Source organism: Buteo buteo, chromosome 6, assembly GCF_964188355.1.
Source record: "Buteo buteo chromosome 6, bButBut1.hap1.1, whole genome shotgun sequence".
Classification (NCBI taxonomy): Eukaryota; Metazoa; Chordata; class Aves; order Accipitriformes; family Accipitridae; genus Buteo; species Buteo buteo.
In genome coordinates, this window is record NC_134176.1 from 7,497,410 (window position 1) to 7,515,558 (window position 18,149).

The window sequence follows — 18,149 nt, forward strand, 5'->3', positions numbered from 1 at the left end:
GATCTATCTCAGAATATTAATGTGGAAAGATTTCCACTGACTTGCAATGCTTGAACTGAATTCTGAATTCATCCAGATATTTTTCCAACCATCTGTAATAACAAATAACCTACAAGATGTTTTTCTTCCATTTTAGAGTGCTTATGCAATACCAACTATGGCCTTCTCTTTTCTCTGCCATACCTCAGTCTTACCCATCTATTGTGAACTCCGAAGGTAATGTATGAAAACACATGCAATATTAAAATATAATTATAGTATTTCTGTAGTACTTCCCCTAAATTAATCTTGAATAATTTTTATTTTCAAGTCAGTGCTATCAAACAATGCAAACTAAGTAGCTTTCATGTTTTGGGGAAATGTACAGTTTTAGTCTGTACTGGCTTTTCCTCTCTTACAGGAGAGAAAAGTAAGCAAATATGGTTCCATCATCAGTGTCAGTACATTGTCCTGGCCTGGACAATCTGGAGAAAAAAAGGTCATTTGCTAAGGTACTTACTAGTTAATTTTTATTGCTGTAACTGAATCTGCATTTGGCCACATCTGATTCAGTGGTTTTTTTGACCCAGATTCTGTTCCTGGCTCTGTATATATATCATCCTGTATAAATGCAAATTTTGATTTAAAAGATACTCTGGTATGTCTAAATTCCCTACAAGATGGGGACAATGTTACTTGTCAGCATGAAAAGTGCCCTTTAATTACCAGATTAAAAATACTTTTTAAAACCCTAAATATTACTGACAGCACAGACCTCAGCAAATACTCTGTGGCCATAAATTAAGATGGTGCCTTCTTATGAAAGGCAAGCTGCTATGTAGATTGCATTGTAGTAGTCCACAATACAGATTAAGCAACACTAATTTTCTGGATTTTTTTGTTTTAGTCCATCCAAAAGTAGAATGCAGAACGTAACTGTCACAGGAATTGGTCTGAGTTTCCTAATTTACTTTCTGTCTGCTCTGTTTGGGTACCTGACATTTTATGGTAAGTATATTCTTCAAGTATTATTTAGAATGAAGGCTAAGAATAAATGATAAATGCATTCTGTCTGGAGTACTTCAGGCTCGTTTGTGCATTAATACACTTGAATCCTCAGAAATCTTGTTCCTGTGAAGACTTAAGAATATGCCTAACACTGCCAAGTATTAGTCTCATTGACTTCTCAGTGTTTAACGTAGGTAAACTTTGCAGGGTTTATGCCCTAAAATGCTATAAGGACAGGATATTGGTCCCTAAACTGTAACTGATGGTCTGTTGATGTTCTCTAATGCTATGTAATTAGACTACTGATTGCTGATTGCCACTATATGTTGGCCTGTATAGTATTTTCACTTAAAAGCTGGGAACAGATTTATCGAGGTCTGTGAGAAATTTTGAGACCTGATAATAGTCTGTTTGTCCAACAAGTTTGAAAGGTCTGTGCTGAGGCTATATCTTCTAGCAACATTCATCACTTATTAACCCTGTGATACCCCAGCACATTTGTAGTTTCTGAGTAGCGCTGAGGCTGTTGCCTTTTATGAGGGGAATTTGACCACAGCAAGTCTATCCCTAATGTTAGGTAGGCATGAAGGTTTGCAGCGTGTTTTCCCTGTCCGATACAGCTTGGGTACAAAGCGTGTATGGTTTCTTTGTTTTGTGTTTGTATTTTTACAAATTAATTGGAACTAACACTAGCTATTTCACTAGAAATCTGCTGGAAGTGGGAAAAAAATTCCCCATCAATCATCCAATTTAGGAAAGCTTTATTTTAAAGGATTGCAGAAAGTGGCCTCTTTGTTTATGTGTAATGTAAAGACAAACTAGAGGGCTCCGGAAAAAAATTGACAAGGAACATAAGAAAATTAGAAGGTCTGAATCAGAAAAAGCGCCCATCTAATTTTGTGTCGTGACTTCAGTGGAGGGCAATGTGTCCTGGTTTCAGCTGGGATAGAGTTAATGGTCTTCCTAGTAGCGGGTACAGTGCTATGTTTTGAGTTCAGTATGAGAAGAATGTTGATAACACACTGATGTTTTCAGTTGTTGCTAAGTAATGTTTAGTCTAAAGTCAGGGATTTTTCAGCTTCTCATGCCCGGCCAACAAGAAGGCTGGAGGGGCACAAGAAGTTGGGAGGGTACACAGCCAGGGCAGCTGACCCAAAGTGGCCAAAGGGGTATTCCAGACCATGGGACGTCCCATCTAGTGTATAAACTGGGGGGAGTGGGGGCGGGGGATCGCCGCTTGGGGACTGACTGGGCGTCGATCGGTGGGTGGTGAGCAATTGCACTGCGCATCATCTGTATATTCCAATCCTTTTACCGTTACTGCTGTCACTTTATTAGTGTTATCATTATCATTATTAGTTTCTCCTTTTTATATTCTATTAAACCATTCTTATCTCAACCCACGAGTTTTACTTCTTTTCCCAATTTTCTCCCCTATCCCACTGGGTGGAGGTGGAGTGAGTGAGCAGCTGCGTGGTGCTTGGTTGCTGGCTGGGGTTAAACCACGACACAATGACAAAAGACTAGGGAAGGATTTAAAAATGTAAAAGGAAAAGCTTTGAGTTGGGCTTCCTAGCACATGCTTCCAGTCTTCAATAATTTGTGTTGCATGCAGTTCCTGAGCCAGACATGGTATCTGTTTGATACATGAACTGAACCAAGAAATGCACATTTCTTAGAGATGTTGTTAACACAATGCATGATGAAGTAAATATACCTTTTTATTTACCAAACAGAAAAGTGGGTAGGGTATGACACTTGCCCTACCAAATTCTACTGACATCTTTCATTTTCATTTGCCGTAGAGTTTACGTGGCAATGTACTTCAGTACCAGTTTAATAACTCTGCATTTGGACTTTTTGATACTTCTGGGTACAATTTTTTAGTTGAGTTTAAACATAGATGACTTCGTCTGTCTGGTATCCTTGCATTTCCCAAGTACACAGATTTCAGAACCCTTATCTACATAATGGCCTTTTTTTAAAGGTCCATCATAACCTTTGTAGAAGTAGGTGTGTCTGTTTCGTGCAGCGATTTTAGTATACTGTTATATAATGGTACAGTGTGATGTCTTTTCTAAGCAATGTCATTTGGCTCTGTGTATCCTGCTGTAAATTTGTGTTATGATGTGTTTTGCTCACATAGCATGCATTGTCAAATTGAATTGCCTCTACTTGGTGATCTGTCTTCTGGAGTAGTTTCATACAAAAGTTGTCACATAAATGCATCACAGTCATCTATGAGGATTCTTCTAATGTCTTCTGAAAACTCACCCTTTTTATGAGATGATCACATGCTAACCTGTGTTGACTGGAAAGAATAAAAATTCTTATAAGGGATGGTAAGGCAGTAAGACAAAAGTGTTCTGATTATGATTTCCTCTCCTTTCAGAGTGTTTTATAGTTCTTGATCTTTTCATGGGGTTGAGATAGTGTCTGACAAAGCACCAAGAATACTGGCTTTCAGCAGCTAATAATTCCAGATTTCTAGGGGATTTTGCACCTTTTTTTCCCCAAGTATAAATGTATGTCTGACCATAACTGTCTGAAAATGTTCCCTTGACACTCCTTTGAAATCCTTTGAAAAATTATATGAGGAGTCTTGAAACCTCTAATAGTGTATGGGCCACTATTACCATTTCCTGACTGTCTCCATGTGGTTTGTAGGAAAATATAATTTTGAGTGCCACCCTGAGCGTCTGAAGGATTCAGCAGGCAGTGCAGGATGACCATCTGTCTCCAGATGAGATCTCAACAAGAAGTACAAAAAAAAAAAAGGGAAAAAGAAAAATGGTAGTAGTCCTAGAAACCATCCCAATTCCTGTTACCTTCACTGTTATGATTTCCTTGGGACAAGACTCTGTCTTGACTGTAGACTTTTAGTCTGTTTCACTGTGAACATTTCTGGTTTTCTGCAAGCCTGATTTATTTTTGTAACTCTTAGACTCCAAAAGCCTAAAACACTGGAACCAACAGTGGATGACTGTAAGAGATTTATCCCCCACCCCCCCCACCCCAGCCCTTGCAAGCTGCTTCTCCTTTTTTCACTTTTTGGTTGTCTTGTTTAACTTATTTCTTTAAATAGAGAGAATCTGTTCATTGTTCCTAAAACACCGGTCTGAGAAAATATAAAATATTTTATTTTAAATTGAAAAAAAAAAAAAAAGACCTTCCTCTTTGAAATGAGGTATACTTTATCTTTCTGTGATTCAGATGGTTTATTGTTTTCTGTGAATTTGAAATGTCATACAGCAACTAGACTTTGGTGGAAATTTTGGTCCATTCTGAAGTCCAAAAAAGCACAGAGTCAAAGTATGCCAAAAATAAAAAAAAAAAAAGTCAGGGTAGCAGATCACTTTTGGGGTTCTGACTTTTGCTGTTAACTTAGTGAAAATTTTCACCTTAAAAGGACAGAAGTCAAAAGCGAAGGATTCATCACTGATTCATCACTTTCTCTCCGACTTCTGCCTTGAATAGCATAGAAGTAACACTTACAATGGTATATGCGTGGTATACGGTACTATAGTTAATTCCACAACAGAGTTGGTTTTGCAAAGCTAAATATGCATGTGGTGGATAGCACACGAGATTCCTACTGCTGAAGAAAATAGAGCTGTCATTTGAAAGTGTGTGTCCTGGTTGGGTGCGGTGCCAGTCCAGTCCAGTCCTCTATTATTCTCTGGGTGCTGTAAGAATCCAAACTGACAGCCTTCAGGTGTCCTTGCATTGCACTTTACTCATTTGGCATAGGGAAAAATCAGTCTCAATTGTCAATAGTTTTGTTGTTCTTTTTTTTTTCTTTTTTTTTTATGAGTTATTGTTCTCCATGTCAATATATCCTTCTCCATAGTAATATATTGCTAACTATAGACAGTAAAAGCACATAACGCTAGCATAGTTTTGAACATTTCTTTCTTCCTTTAAATTAGAATTGCAGCTTTTCTTTCAAATAATGCAATTTTACCTTGCATATGACTTAATGTTTCTGGGACAAAAAAAAGGAAATGCAATTCAGACAATTTAGCAAAATTAATTTGTTTCTGGCTTCTAGTTCAACCAAAAGAATCTAGTGTTGACTGTTTCAGACACATAGAACAAGTTTTACCGTAACTTGGCTTCATGTCATATCATCTTTCTTTTCAATGCTTCCTGCTTCATATTTGTATCTTCTCTTTAAGTAGCTTTGGCTTCAGCAGAGGCTTTACAGAGACTCGCCTCCTGAAGTTTTTTTCTGTTTTCTCAAGGTTATGTACCCTAGTATATCAGTAATGCCAAAGTGATGCTTATCTGCAACCCCTCTCGACTCCACGTTAGTCACAAGCAAATTGATCAATTTGAATGTAAGCTTAATATGCATTGCTAATTATCTTAGTTGTCAAATGATTAACAAAGCAATTAATTTTTCTTGTTTTCAGACAAAGTGGACTCTGAATTGTTACAAGGTTACAGCAGGTACCTGCCACATGATACTGTCATCATGACTGTTAAAGTAGCCATACTGTTTGCTGTGCTTTTGACAGTCCCTCTAATCCATTTCCCAGTAAGTACTCCTAAACGTTTTAAAGCTGGCAATAAGCAATGGTAACGCTAATACTTTGCAGACTGCAATATTTGAGTCACATCTAGTCTTGTGTATCTTACTTGTCAAGTGATTGATCAAAGACCACATATTTGCATATGTTCCATGAGAGCTCCAAAATAACAACTAACCACTAAGCTAATTTGTGCTCTTGAGACAGATTTCAGATTAAAACTAGCCCACAGCATTGTTTTTAATTTAGAGAATTCAGAACTTCTAAAGTTTATTTAGTTTGATCTCCCCCCCCGCCTTAAATTGAGTTTTGCTGACTTGGTTTTTCCTTTCTACATACACGCACCCACACACAAACACACTTATACTTGAAAACTCAATTTAATTGTAAATTAAAAACACATACTGACCTATTTCACCAAAAAACTGCTACTTTAGTTTATCAGTACCATGGTGGAACTGAAAATTCATTCAGTTAGGACCAAAAAATATTGTGCATGCAAAACTATGTATATAGAAGTAGTGTATAGATTATGTATCAGTTGGCAACATGCTGACATTTGCTGCCACACATGCTCAAAGAAACAAAGCATTATCCCCCAGACCTTCTTTTGTCCCTGCAAAAAAGGAGTAATTCCTTAAGACTAATGGCCACGTGAAAAATACTGCTTTAATACTAAAGTAAACTCTATGCTACATAAAGATGAAACATTTAACTATTACTAAATTTTTTGCATTTTGATTTTTAAAATGTTCTTTCACATCTGGAATTATGTAATTCTTAAGTTTATGAAATTGAGATAAGATTATAATATATGTATATGTATGTATTTACCCATGCACTGTTTCTCTTCATATTATGTAGGCAAGGAAAGCTGTATTGATGGTATTTTTCTCTCATCTTCCTGTGTCGTGGATTTGCCATATCCTTGTCACTTTAACACTGAATACAATTGTTGTTTTGTTTGCAATGTACGTGCCAGACATTAAAAATGTATTTGGAGTAGTTGGTAAGTTGTTGTGGTTGTTGGTTTTGTTTGTGTTTTTTTTTTAACTTTTCTTCAAAAAATTCAATATTATGATAAACTAATGTACTTCAATCTTGCTCTAAGTAAAATCTTACTTTCTATTTTTTAAAGGTTCAACCACATCAACATGTTTACTTTTTGTATATCCTGGACTATTTTATCTTAAACTTAGCAGAGAGGACTTTTTATCACCACAGAAACTTGGGGTATGCTTTTTTTTCCATGTGTGCTAATCATATTTAAACAGTCTCATTTTAGATGCATCTTAATACACTGTAAAGCATGTAATATGAGGGGCAAAGTTCTTGTTTTCATTGCAGTTCACAAAATCTGTGAGCATTTTCTTTTATCTGTCATGATAGCTCTACTCTTTCCGAAACACCTTCTTCACAAGAGATTTTTGACTAGCAGTATGTCTGTATGCCGGACCATTGATCTGAATACATGCTTTTCCCTATAGTTTTCAGATGTTGACTTTTAATCCAATTTCTCCTCAGTTTTTACACATTATTCTGATGTTGTCTGGGCAGCTGGGACAAAGCCAAACTGCATTTAAGTGAAACAGTGTTTATGCTTGTTTTCTATGTAAGCCTTCTCAAAACCATCTTTTTTTTTTTCTTTTTTTCTCCTCTTCATGGTTTCTCTTCCAGTGTAGTAGGTTAAGTTCTAGTTGGAATTTGAGCAGCAGCCTGCTTTTTACACTGTAACTGTCTTTGTTTTAACCACTGCGAAGCAGAGCTACTTCATGACAGTGGCTACAATGCTGACAAACTGTTTATACATAGTCCTTCTGCTGTTCTTATGATTCATAGGGCTGCTCTTGTATTGATTAAATAGGGAATCTGAAAGAAAATGTAATAATGCTGCTCTCTGACCACTAAGTCTTCACTTGTTCCAACAGATTTGGGGCCTTGTTATAAATCAGCAAGCTACTGTCTCTTGAACTGTAGTTTTATTATCATCTGGCTATTCAAAAATGTAAAGAATCCATTGTAACTTTAATTATATTTCAAGTAAAATACAAATTCAGTTTCTTAATTTGCTCAGAGTTGTAAAGGGCAAATGTTTTGGGTTTTGGTTTGTTGTTGGTTTTTTTTTTTTTTTTCTTTTTGGCAGATGGATAGTGTGAGCAAGCAAACCAGACTGCTCTGAGAGTTTCCAGTGAAACTATCCCAGAGCAGGCTTCGTTTAGTTTCCCCCTAAGCATATACCTTGTGTTTGAAGGCTGAATAATTTGAAACATTAAAGATTATTTTAAAAGACAGTATTTAAACCAGTTCTTACAGGTCTTTTCATCATAAGCCTTAGAAATGTAAAATGGTTCCTTTAGTAAAACATTAATTTTTGCTTTTCTTTCTTCACAGGCATGTGCATTGGTTATTTTTGGCATTTGTGTTGGCCTTCTCAGTTTAGTTCTAATAATTTTCAATTGGATTGATCAATAACAGCCTATTGTCACTGTCTGAACTGAGCTTCAGAAGGACAGCAAGACCCAGAGACATGTCAAAACTACTGAAATGAATGCTGAACATCCTAAAGAAAACACTGACCAAAGCTGTCTATGGAAGAAATAATGCTCTTTTTTACTGTGTTAGTGATGTTCCTCCTTTAATCTTGAGTCTCTCTCTTTAGTTATTCAACAGTTAGTCTTTGCCATTCTAAAATATTAGTTTTTAATGGTGGAATCATGCCAGGTACGAAGGTCTCTTGAGAATTTCTGCAGTGCAAAAATGGTTTAGTGCACATGGTGAACAAAAGCAGAACCTTGAAATAACTTCTCTTTTGAAGATAATGAGGTGGATGGATAGTACATCAATCATGATGTGCGTATTGTGATGTGTGCATTTAGGATAATGCACACATTATCCTAAACCGTGAAAGACTCCTATTGCTTTAATAATTTCGAAAATTTCAGCCAGTTCATATTAAGAACTTGCTGATTCCAACTGTTTACCATAATTTATTCTAACATGGATCCAGAAACCAACTGCCTTAGCCCAGTTTAATGGGCACGTCATGATTTTTGTTAATTTTTTTTTTTTAAGTAGAGTTTTTATACCTCAGTATACTTGGATCATACTGATTTTTAAATTAGAAGGCTTTGGCCATCTAGCATAATAGCTTTTAGTAGCACTAGGAATTTTGCAGTTAATAATAGACATTTTTCAATTAATATCTGCTTTTGAATATTATTCAGTGTACCTCAGTATTCCTCCAAGTGAAAGACTTTTTTCTTTTTCTCTCTTATTCCCATTTTTACAAGTGTTTCATATTTGAAATAGAGTGTTTCTATATTTTATGTACTGTTGTGTGTCAGAGAAGGTTTGGGTTTGAAAGGTGAAATTCTGCCTCTGTTGAAGACAAAGGAAATTTTACGTTCATGGAACCTTAATTTTACCTCGGATCTCTATAAACTTCCATGTACCCTTTTATAATTCCTTTTTTTTTTCTTTTTCTGCCTAAATGAAATGTGAATGCAATTTTCAACAGCAACTGGGCTCTGTTAAATATGGTATTGAGTGCCCACCACGAAAGTTCCTTGCATTAGTAGAATGAAAGTGGATGATATTGTGGTAAGGTTTTTAAAATTTGTTTCTATCGGATGGGATCTGATGTCTTTAAAATAGCCTAATCTCTTCAGACACTTTATGCCCTAAGGAAGCTAAGCCTCCACAGAAATGGCTTGTGTAAGGTTAAGAAATTAGACCTCAGCATCAAATGGCAAGATTCAGAGAGTGGGAAAGTTCTTCATTATTTCCAGATGCAATATTTCTTTTATTTTAGCTTAGCACTTTTATATCTGAGAAGTGGAATAAGACACAAGTGAATCATAGCGAAGTAATACATTTATGTAATATGAAAGCAACAAGTAAGTGACATTTGAATAAATTTTTCTGTCCATAAGGTGCACACTTAGCAAATGTAGTTGACTATTGCTAGAAAGTCCTGCTGAGACAGCTCTGTTAATATGTTGACTTAGCCCCAGAGCCTGGCATTTCTAGCTTCTTAGCAGTGGGTCTGTGCTGTTAACCTTTTTAATTATGTCACATTGGATTTGGAAAATGCTGATTGATGTGCCAACTTTTACATAACCCTGATTGAATGTGCTTGATTGTCACCTGTCTAATAGGGAGGAACAGCAAATAGCAGAGTTGGAATCACCTTCTCTATTCCTGAGTTGACAAACTAGGATTTCTCATGCCCACAGATCACTTGGCTCTCTCAGGATCCGTAAGATACTTTTCATTTTTGACAGATGGCCTGAAGGCACCCAGGTGGTGCAGCTTGGTCCTCCTTTTTGCCTGGGGAATATTCTTCTACTTAATATGGAAGTAGATGTGTACAGTGAGGCCTGGGAACTAACACGGAAGTTTTGGTAGGATCCCAAAGAAAAGGATCCCTGGAAAAGACTGCGGTTATCTTTTATTATAAAGCTTCTAGGAGAGGTTTCATGACACAAGTTGAGCCATCTAATAGTTTGTCAGTACCAGAAACAGCATGTCCACTCTTGGCTAGAAGTTCATAACTACTTTTGTGGCACTGGCAGTGGCTCCTGGTCAGGGTGTTTAACTAGCAGAAAACCAATATGACCGCGAGATGTGACCTGTTATCTGCCAAAAAAAAAATGAACTGAGTGAGCTCACTTAGGGGACAAGAAAAGTGAGGGGGGTGGCGGGAGTGGGACCACCTTTTTGAGCAGCCATTAGATAGCACATTTTTCTCATAATACCTCACACTTTGTCCAGCAGTTCTGCTTCAGCAGGTTAAAGTGTGTATGTGCACATAGGGGATGGTTCTAACTTGAGAGGTCTCTGGCCTCCTTTGATCAAGGGATCGATCAGACTTTCTCAGCATTGTCTATTAATGGTTGAGGCTCCCCATCTTGCCTTTATTCTTGCAGCTCCCCCAGCTTGTTTTAACTCTTGATAACCAGATGTAGCTGCCTTCCTGCCTGTGGCTACTCTCTAATAGCTGCGTTTCACAGGCTTTGTTACGCTACAGGGATTCAGCCACTCAGGGTATTTCTGGCAATAGTGTAAAAAGCTAAATATTTACCTTATAAAAGTGTACCTTGAGAAAGCAATGACAGCTGTACATCAGGAAATGATTTTCTGTCTGATTGAAGCAAAACATTTTAGGAAAACAGGAGACCTTGCATTCATGTGAATGAACTGTAGGGGTTTTTCAGACACTAGAATTTAGGAGGAATATTAATGAGAAATTTTATGGAAATTGATTCTCATTTTTCACACGCTCTTGTACCACACTGGTGAGTAATACTCGTAATCACTGCAGTCACTTTATTTTAAACTCTAACCATGAAGACTTAATACTGAAGACTTAGATTATCTGTGAATGTGCAGAAAGTTGGCAAAGTTTTGCTTAGCTTTTGCTCTTTCCTCCTCCCCTGGAAAAAGCTGAGGCTTGCCCTGCACTGTAATGCTCGGCACGTACACAGGCAGTTGGATTTGTGTGCATCATCTTAAAAAATGTGACTGAGAAAATACCTGAAATACAGTGTTAATTTTGCAGTTGATTCCTGTAATGCCATGGAAATCACTACATTATTGTTTTTAATCCCTGAGTATTATCCTCAATAGCCTGGCTATTAACTAACTATCCTAATAGGTAGACTTTGGAATGATGAATACCAGTGTATGAAGTTAATACTTGGTGAGGATGAATGGAAGTAATTCGCACCTCTGCTGGAGCTCTATTACATTTTGGCTGTGGTGCAGAAAGGATAGCAGCACAGGGGGTTGCAGAATGTGTGTTATCTTTCATCTGAAAAAAGAGTTAGAAATACTGCTACTTTTAAGTTTCTGTGATACATAACTTGAAATACGGAGAGAGGGAGAGGGCAGAAAGAGAAAGACCTTCTGTTTCCAAATTTAGAAAAAGGTATGAGCATTTTCCACAATAAAAAAGCAGAGTAAGGACACTATTTTATCCTTCGCATCTCCCACAGACTGTTCTAATGTTGTGTCTGCAAAGGTTTCACTACGGTTGTGCACTAGCATGAATTTTTTGAGCAAAACAGGCCTCCAGTCTGGAACTCTGCTCACTCACATGTTGCTAAATATATTTTTTCTTTATTCTTGTATACAGATTTTTTTTCCCCCTGAATTTCCAGGTTTATAAATTTCAGTGGTTCTGCTTTATTACCTGTAGTTAGCATTTTCCAACCTTCTTTTCTGGAGGCTTCATGGGAATGGATGAAGGGGCCCACAGCATTTCTGAACTCACTTGGAAAGGTTGCCTTTCCCCAACTGAGCAAGAACAACAATGTAAGGGATGAGAATTAATTGGTTACCTTTGATTTGTTTTCTCTCTTTCTCCTATTTCCATTCCTTGTCCATTTGAAGGCTGCTCAAATTTCAGATGGACTGCGGTAAGCTGGGTGTGGAGAGTGTCTCCTGTAAGCAGCATTGCAGGAACGAGTGCTGCAAAACAAAAGAGCTCCAAACCTGCCTTTGTATTGTGGCAAATGCTCGTGTTTTATTCCCATGTTTCTAAGCAGTTTGTATCTTAATATATTGATTTTCATGGCAATAAGTGTGTTTCAAATTCTCTCTTGTGTCCCTGTATAGTGAAAATTGAGACACTGTGAAACTATCCTGTCCTCTCTCTGTCCCTCCTTTCACCTTCCCCTTCACTTCAGTTTTGTGTTAATACCAGTTACATGGCACTGAGCAGGAATGTGCCGTTAGCTGAACAGTCCGAGTGATCATTAGGAGGAGTGCAGCCTGGGCGAGAGGGTATGGATCAGGGAAAGCACCGCTTTATCCATGCCCTGCGGGCTTGATTTTCACCTAGTATGCACTGCTGCACCGCACTGAACGTCAATGCTAGACATGGGCAGACCTTGTTGGTGTGCCCATCTTGTCTGTTCTTGTAAGAATTTTGTCTTGAATCTTTGCAACATAGGAAGACTGTGCTGATTTAAAATTCATAAATAATTTGTGTCGTGTAATATACTCAGGGTGCCATATTTCCTACCCTTGCAATCCTCCTAATGAGGATGAAAACATGATGGTACAATGGGATTTGTCTGATTGAGGTGCCAGGGCAAATGTTAAATCCTTGAGCAGCTTGTAAGCACATTGTCTGCATGAGAGAGAATATGGACTTGTACTTTTATTACTCTATTTCTCATGCTGCACAAGGTATAATTTTGGTGTGGATCTGGAAGTCAGTGCTCCAATGACTTTAGTCCATGGAGGCTGCAAGGACACAGAGGACCTGTCAGTCCACACTTGCTTCTTTTGAGGCTCCATAGGCATCTCCTCAGGCCAGAAGCAGAGCAGGGTTGTGGAACTATGTGGGTATTTTGCCTGACCCAAAATGACCAGCTCATTTAAAATAAATTCCTAAAATTAGTTTTGAGGATTATTTGTGAAGAATATGAAATGCTTTCATGAGCATCAGCCGATGTGCATTCAGCATTGCATGTGATAAGTGAGGACAGAAGTATGTCTGTTCTGGGTAGAATTATCAATGATGTCCCCGCTACCACAGAGCCGTACCTCTCTGGCAGGCCAGCTCCCGAGCCCTTACTGAGCCAAAAGGAGATTCGGGATTTGGGGTCCTGCCAGTTCAGCAGCCTGGGCTCTTCATGTGGCTTACGCTGATATTTCTGTAAAAAGTAGAGAGATGGACATATTTACCAATGCATCACTACAAATACTTGAAGATTAATCAACTTGTTTCCAAATGTCCCTACTTAAGGAGATGAAAATTAATATTCTTCTTTCTATAGTGGGCATCCTAATGTGCTCTCTAACTTTCTCTAACTAAAGATTGAAATTCAGATTAGTCCAGGAGCTAAAGTAACATGGATTGTTGTAGAACTCCTTTCCCAATTAGATTTAATTTAACATTTTACCTGAAATTGTTGGTTTACAGTTGACTTTCATCTTGAAAGCATTAGTTGTAGTTGCTCTGCATACTGAAAAACCTTTGGACATGTTTACTACTCCTTCCTAATGACTGCTGGTGGGAGAGAATTTTCAGTATTACAAAAGTGCTGCCTAATTTCTACAGTTTGTGGTGGTGGTTTTGGTATTTGTGTTTCAGTAGTGATCATTCAACCATGCTTCATGTGGAATTGGAATTCTTAAAAGAAATTAAGAATTATCTGTATGTGAAAATTGCCTAGCTCATGTCAAACCTGTATGTTGTACAACCGATTTCCTATTTTGAGTTCTCCCTTCCTCAGATTCCCTATGGAACAGCCAGGACATGTTCCAAGAAAATCCAAAAATAAAGAACAGTACTTGCGTAACTCATGCGATTGTCATCTTTGCTTTGTGCGTAACGTGCCTGCTTAGTGAAATAACTAAGCGTTGTCATCTCTGCGGTTAGTTCCTGACGTGCAGTGCTGTTGCTGCTAGGCCCAGCTCAGGCGGCAGCATCACTTTCACCTGGGAAGGGTGTTCTTAAAAGTCATTCCTGGTTTGGTGGTGGTTGCATATTTGTGCACTTACAAGTGTTCTTCCTCCACATAGTTGTGTGTGGTCCCTGCTCTGTTCTGCAGGCGATGTCTTGCAGCACCCGGCTTGAAATGGATGTGGGACACGGTCCGGAAAGCTGTTATGAATTGCTCCTCCTGGACCCGTCTACTCTCGGTGCTTGATTTTACCCTTTTCACTATGCTCTCCGAAACACAAAGGATGCAAAAAATAACTTATCCAGCGAGAAGTGCAGTTGGTGTCCTCTCAGGTATTGGTTTCATTGACAGCAAACCTGCCTCTTCTGCGCTGTTCTGCTCCCCTCTATAAAACAAGAGGCAGCAGAAGAGATCCCGGAGGCTGTAGCCGTGCGGCGTGCTGCCCCGAGCCAGCGCTGCCTCCAGGCCGTGGGCAGTGGGTGCCTGGCTGGCCTGGCAGTGCAAAGCGGGGTGAAAAACTGCAAAACAGGGCGAAAAACTACTCATGGAAACCCCTTCAGGAAGGGCCACCTTGTGCAGCAAGGTGAGGGGCAGCCAGGGAAGGCGAAACATTTCGTTGCGGGGTAGTAACAAGAGGGATGATGGCTGCCATGGAGCAGGGACGTGCTTTTTGGCTATAAATCGTGGTCTTCTAATAGCTGTGACTGACAACCTGTGAGCATAGCTCCAAGCGCTTTGCAAGGTCTAAGGGAGTCCTGAATAGAAGCGAAAAATGAAAAAACCTCATTATTGTGCTGCTGGCTCGATTCCAGGGCTGTCTGAATGCTCACACACATGGAAATGTGTATCAGCAAATTTGTGTTTACTTAATAACATTTGCCCCAGCTAGAACTGGTACCAAATGGCGAAACCCCCGGCTTTTCCAAATGCGATGCAGAATTTGGTCTTGCACTGCACCAGCTGCTCGTACCTGTTTTTGTTGCAGAGTGGGTCCTGTCTGTGCTTGGCATGTCTCTTGCCTCCAGCATCGCTGCTCGCATGTCGGTGGTTTATACAGCAGCCACATGACACCAGGCAGCTCTCCGCACCTGGTTTAAATTTAAAGCTCATTTGCACATGATGTCACACTTTTATTGTCAGCCCGGCGAAGGTCAAGACAGTTCATTTTGGGAAGGTTTGCATTGTTGAGCCTTTATGGTGCTGCCATTAATGCCTTCACCATCTGACTTACGTTTCAGTTTTCTGGCATGATGTAATCGAAGGCACTAGATTTATATGACGGATGGGGAGGCTGGTGCGGTGGCTAATCGGCCCGGGTTGCAGAACTACTTTTCTGAAGACCGAGGGTGGAAATTACTGCTCCGTGCGTCGTGGCCAGAGGAGAGTTAACGAGCCCTGGAAGCTCGGGGCTGTTGTTACAGGCTGTTGCCTTTCAGGAGGCCAGTCTCGTGGCTCCATCGACTGGAGTGGGACAGTGTTCCGGGGAGCCTTGTCTCTCCACCCTCCCAGGTAGCTCTGCTTGATAATGGGATTTACACACAGGGATGGAGAAAAGATTTGGGATGTGGTTATGACAGTGCAGAACCCACAGGGCTGGAGTCAAGGGCCATGAAAATCTCAGGCCTTATTCTCGCCTCCTCCAGTCACGCTCTGCTGTTTCATTTTGTGTGTCGGTCTGGAAGCGGGGCTTTAGTGTAACGTTTCCCCAGCTGGGTTTGTGCAGCTCGTGGCTGTGAATCTCCTGTAGGAAGGGTTTAAGTCGCCTGTGTATTTTATAGCTTTTTACAGGTCTGGCACTGGGGATAGTTGGTGGGACGTGTGTTTAGAGTTTTGCTTCGAGATTTTGATGAACAACTTCCATCCCTGTTAAAGGGAGAAGTGGCTGAATTTGTGCTTTTTATTGTCTACAGTTTCCCTCTCTAAATATATAAATTGATGTTTGATCCTTCAGGCGTAAGCTTTGAAGAGCTTGAGCGGTGAGACAGAATCATGTTCGTGTTGGTGGGTACCAGATGCGGATGCAGAGACAGTCTGGGCAGAAGCTGTGCCAAGGGGCTACCTGTTAACCTCTGTGTGTCTGGCATTGGGGAGAACTTCTGAAATGACACCGACCTCCTCCTCTTCGTCCGTTTTCATTGCCAGTCACTGCGCAGTCATAGGGGCCCATCTGGAGGCTCCCTCACCCCGGAGCTTGGGGTGGGGGTGCAGGGGGATTTGCTCACTGACCAGGTGCTGACCCAGTTCTTCAGGGCTTGGAGTTTAGAGGTGCAGAGAGCTAGAGGTGAAATCCCACGTGGTAGGTAAGGGATGCAGATGGAAGGTCTGTCTGGAGGTGACTTTGCTCAAACAGGGAGAGCTGAGGTTACTGGAAAGCATCTGAGACTCAACACTTCCATAGTCCATTCCTCCACCCGGACTCCAGAGGTGGGTTATAGCCTTTGCTGCCCTTGTGATGTTGTTTTGATGTTGTGATTTGTCTCAAAGAAGATATGTGGAATTTATGCCCCAGCCATTGCTGCATCTTCAGGACTTTGGTGGTTCTATGCCTCCTGGACGTGTGCTCTTCTCACAAGCGATGCAGCACAGTGAGGTGCTGCTTGCAGACTGTGACTTGCCAGGCACTAGTAGTAAGGAAAGGCGGAGTGAAGAGCTAAAAGCCCTTTCATTATATCAGTTGATGTTCATCCATAAACTCCGCCACATGAAAGTGTGCTGCTTTGGGTTTGGAGGGCACTGAGACCGGTGAAGTGCAAGCAGAGTCATTCCCATCGCACTTTGGGGTTGCTGGCTGTTACTACAGCACGTCCCTTCCCAAGGGTTGGAAAGGGTTCGAGGTGGGGATGAGTAAGACCAGCCTCAGCTGTTACACAAGCAATGATACCGTCAAGGGCAACCAGGCCTCTTGCACAACGTGATCACCAGATGGGATTAGGGGGAAAGGTCCACATCTCGGGGGATGGCATTGCACAATGAGGTGCACCCCGGGAGGTCCACGATGCTCCCTGGCAGCCACGGAGGGACAGGGAGCTGCGTGGATATGGTCATTTTTAATGCTCATCAGAGCGTTGCTGCTGGAGCCAGCTCCAAAATTGTTGTTGAAATGGTACAGTTTTCCTTTTGGTATTTGCTGGCACAGTTTCTGCTGCTGTTTACAAGTCGTTTCTTCTGGAACCGTCTGAGCAACGGGAACATTCGTCTGGTCCTTTTCCAAGGGGAGATTACTCGAATGATGGTGGAGAGACATTGTCTCAGCCTGGCTGCCAAATGTTAGTTGAAGACGTCTGTCTTGCCATTCCTTAATCTGACAGTTCAATTTGGTGGGTCGGAAGCCAAGGAATGATGTTTCCCCAGGGGATGCAAAGCCCCAGGCTGGAGATACATAGAAACCATGGACAGATTTTTTTTTCCCCCACAAATTCTGAAAGTCGATATTTGTCCTTCCATCCACTGAAACCATTCCACCAGGGCAGGGGCCTCGTGTTTGCCACGTCTTGTCTAAACAAGGCCTTTCCCTTTGAGCAGAGGTGTCACCACACATTCTCCAGCGCGCTGAGAAGGGGGAAATATTTGGCTCGAGTGCTTCCTCACCACCCCTCACTCCCTCGCCGGGGTAGAATACAAACACGAGGGCTTTAGGGGTCCCGGGAGAGACTGAGTAAAATTCCTTGCTTTGAAATGAACCTTAATGCTGAGAAATCAAGTCTTTTAAAAATGTAATGTTAAGCACAGCATTTCACTAGGCATAAAGAAACTCCACGTACGTTAGTGTTTTGATAGCTCAGCGTTATCCATTAGGCTCCAGCATTTTGGATTCAGGGGACTGCGGAGGCAATCTATCGAATGGTGATTTTGAGAGTTTTGAGGTTTTTGTGTAAGTTTTAGCCCCAGCTTTAACTTACAGGGTTTGCGTCTCCTGGCTTCAAGGAGAGTTGGATTGGTCCTTTGAAGCTGTTTTCTTTAGGGATCTTTCTACTGTGAAAGGGTAGCAGAGCAGCCTTGGCCATATAAATCAATTTGGAAGTGACTTATAAAGTGCTTAATTTGCCTTCTATTAAAATTCCTTGTCGTCTCTCCAGTCCCTACAGCTCGCTGTTAAATGAGCTCTTGGGAAGCTGGGAATTGAAGTCCCTTTCTGCGCTGCAGAGGGAACGCGCTTGACTGGGAAAGTCTAAAAAGCGGCGTCTGATGGAAGTGTTTAGGAGCCTAAATGCCA

The 18,149-nt window shown here is 40.5% G+C and overlaps 1 protein-coding gene across 4 annotated transcripts in view; it reads left to right on the forward strand.

The window, feature by feature from the left end:
• Positions 1-13,835, forward strand: part of SLC38A6 (solute carrier family 38 member 6) — a 45,859-nt gene extending 32,024 nt beyond the window's left edge. For all 4 annotated transcript variants that reach the window (XM_075029613.1, XM_075029614.1, XM_075029615.1 and 1 more), the window contains exons 11-16: positions 137-216; positions 887-987; positions 5,403-5,527; positions 6,384-6,528; positions 6,658-6,752; positions 7,911-13,835. In XM_075029613.1, the coding sequence (XP_074885714.1) occupies positions 137-216; positions 887-987; positions 5,403-5,527; positions 6,384-6,528; positions 6,658-6,752; positions 7,911-7,991 (627 nt within the window). In that variant the 3' untranslated portion in view covers positions 7,992-13,835. The remainder of the gene's footprint in view (positions 1-136; positions 217-886; positions 988-5,402; positions 5,528-6,383; positions 6,529-6,657; positions 6,753-7,910) is intronic.
• Positions 13,836-18,149: the final 4,314 nt, after the last annotated feature.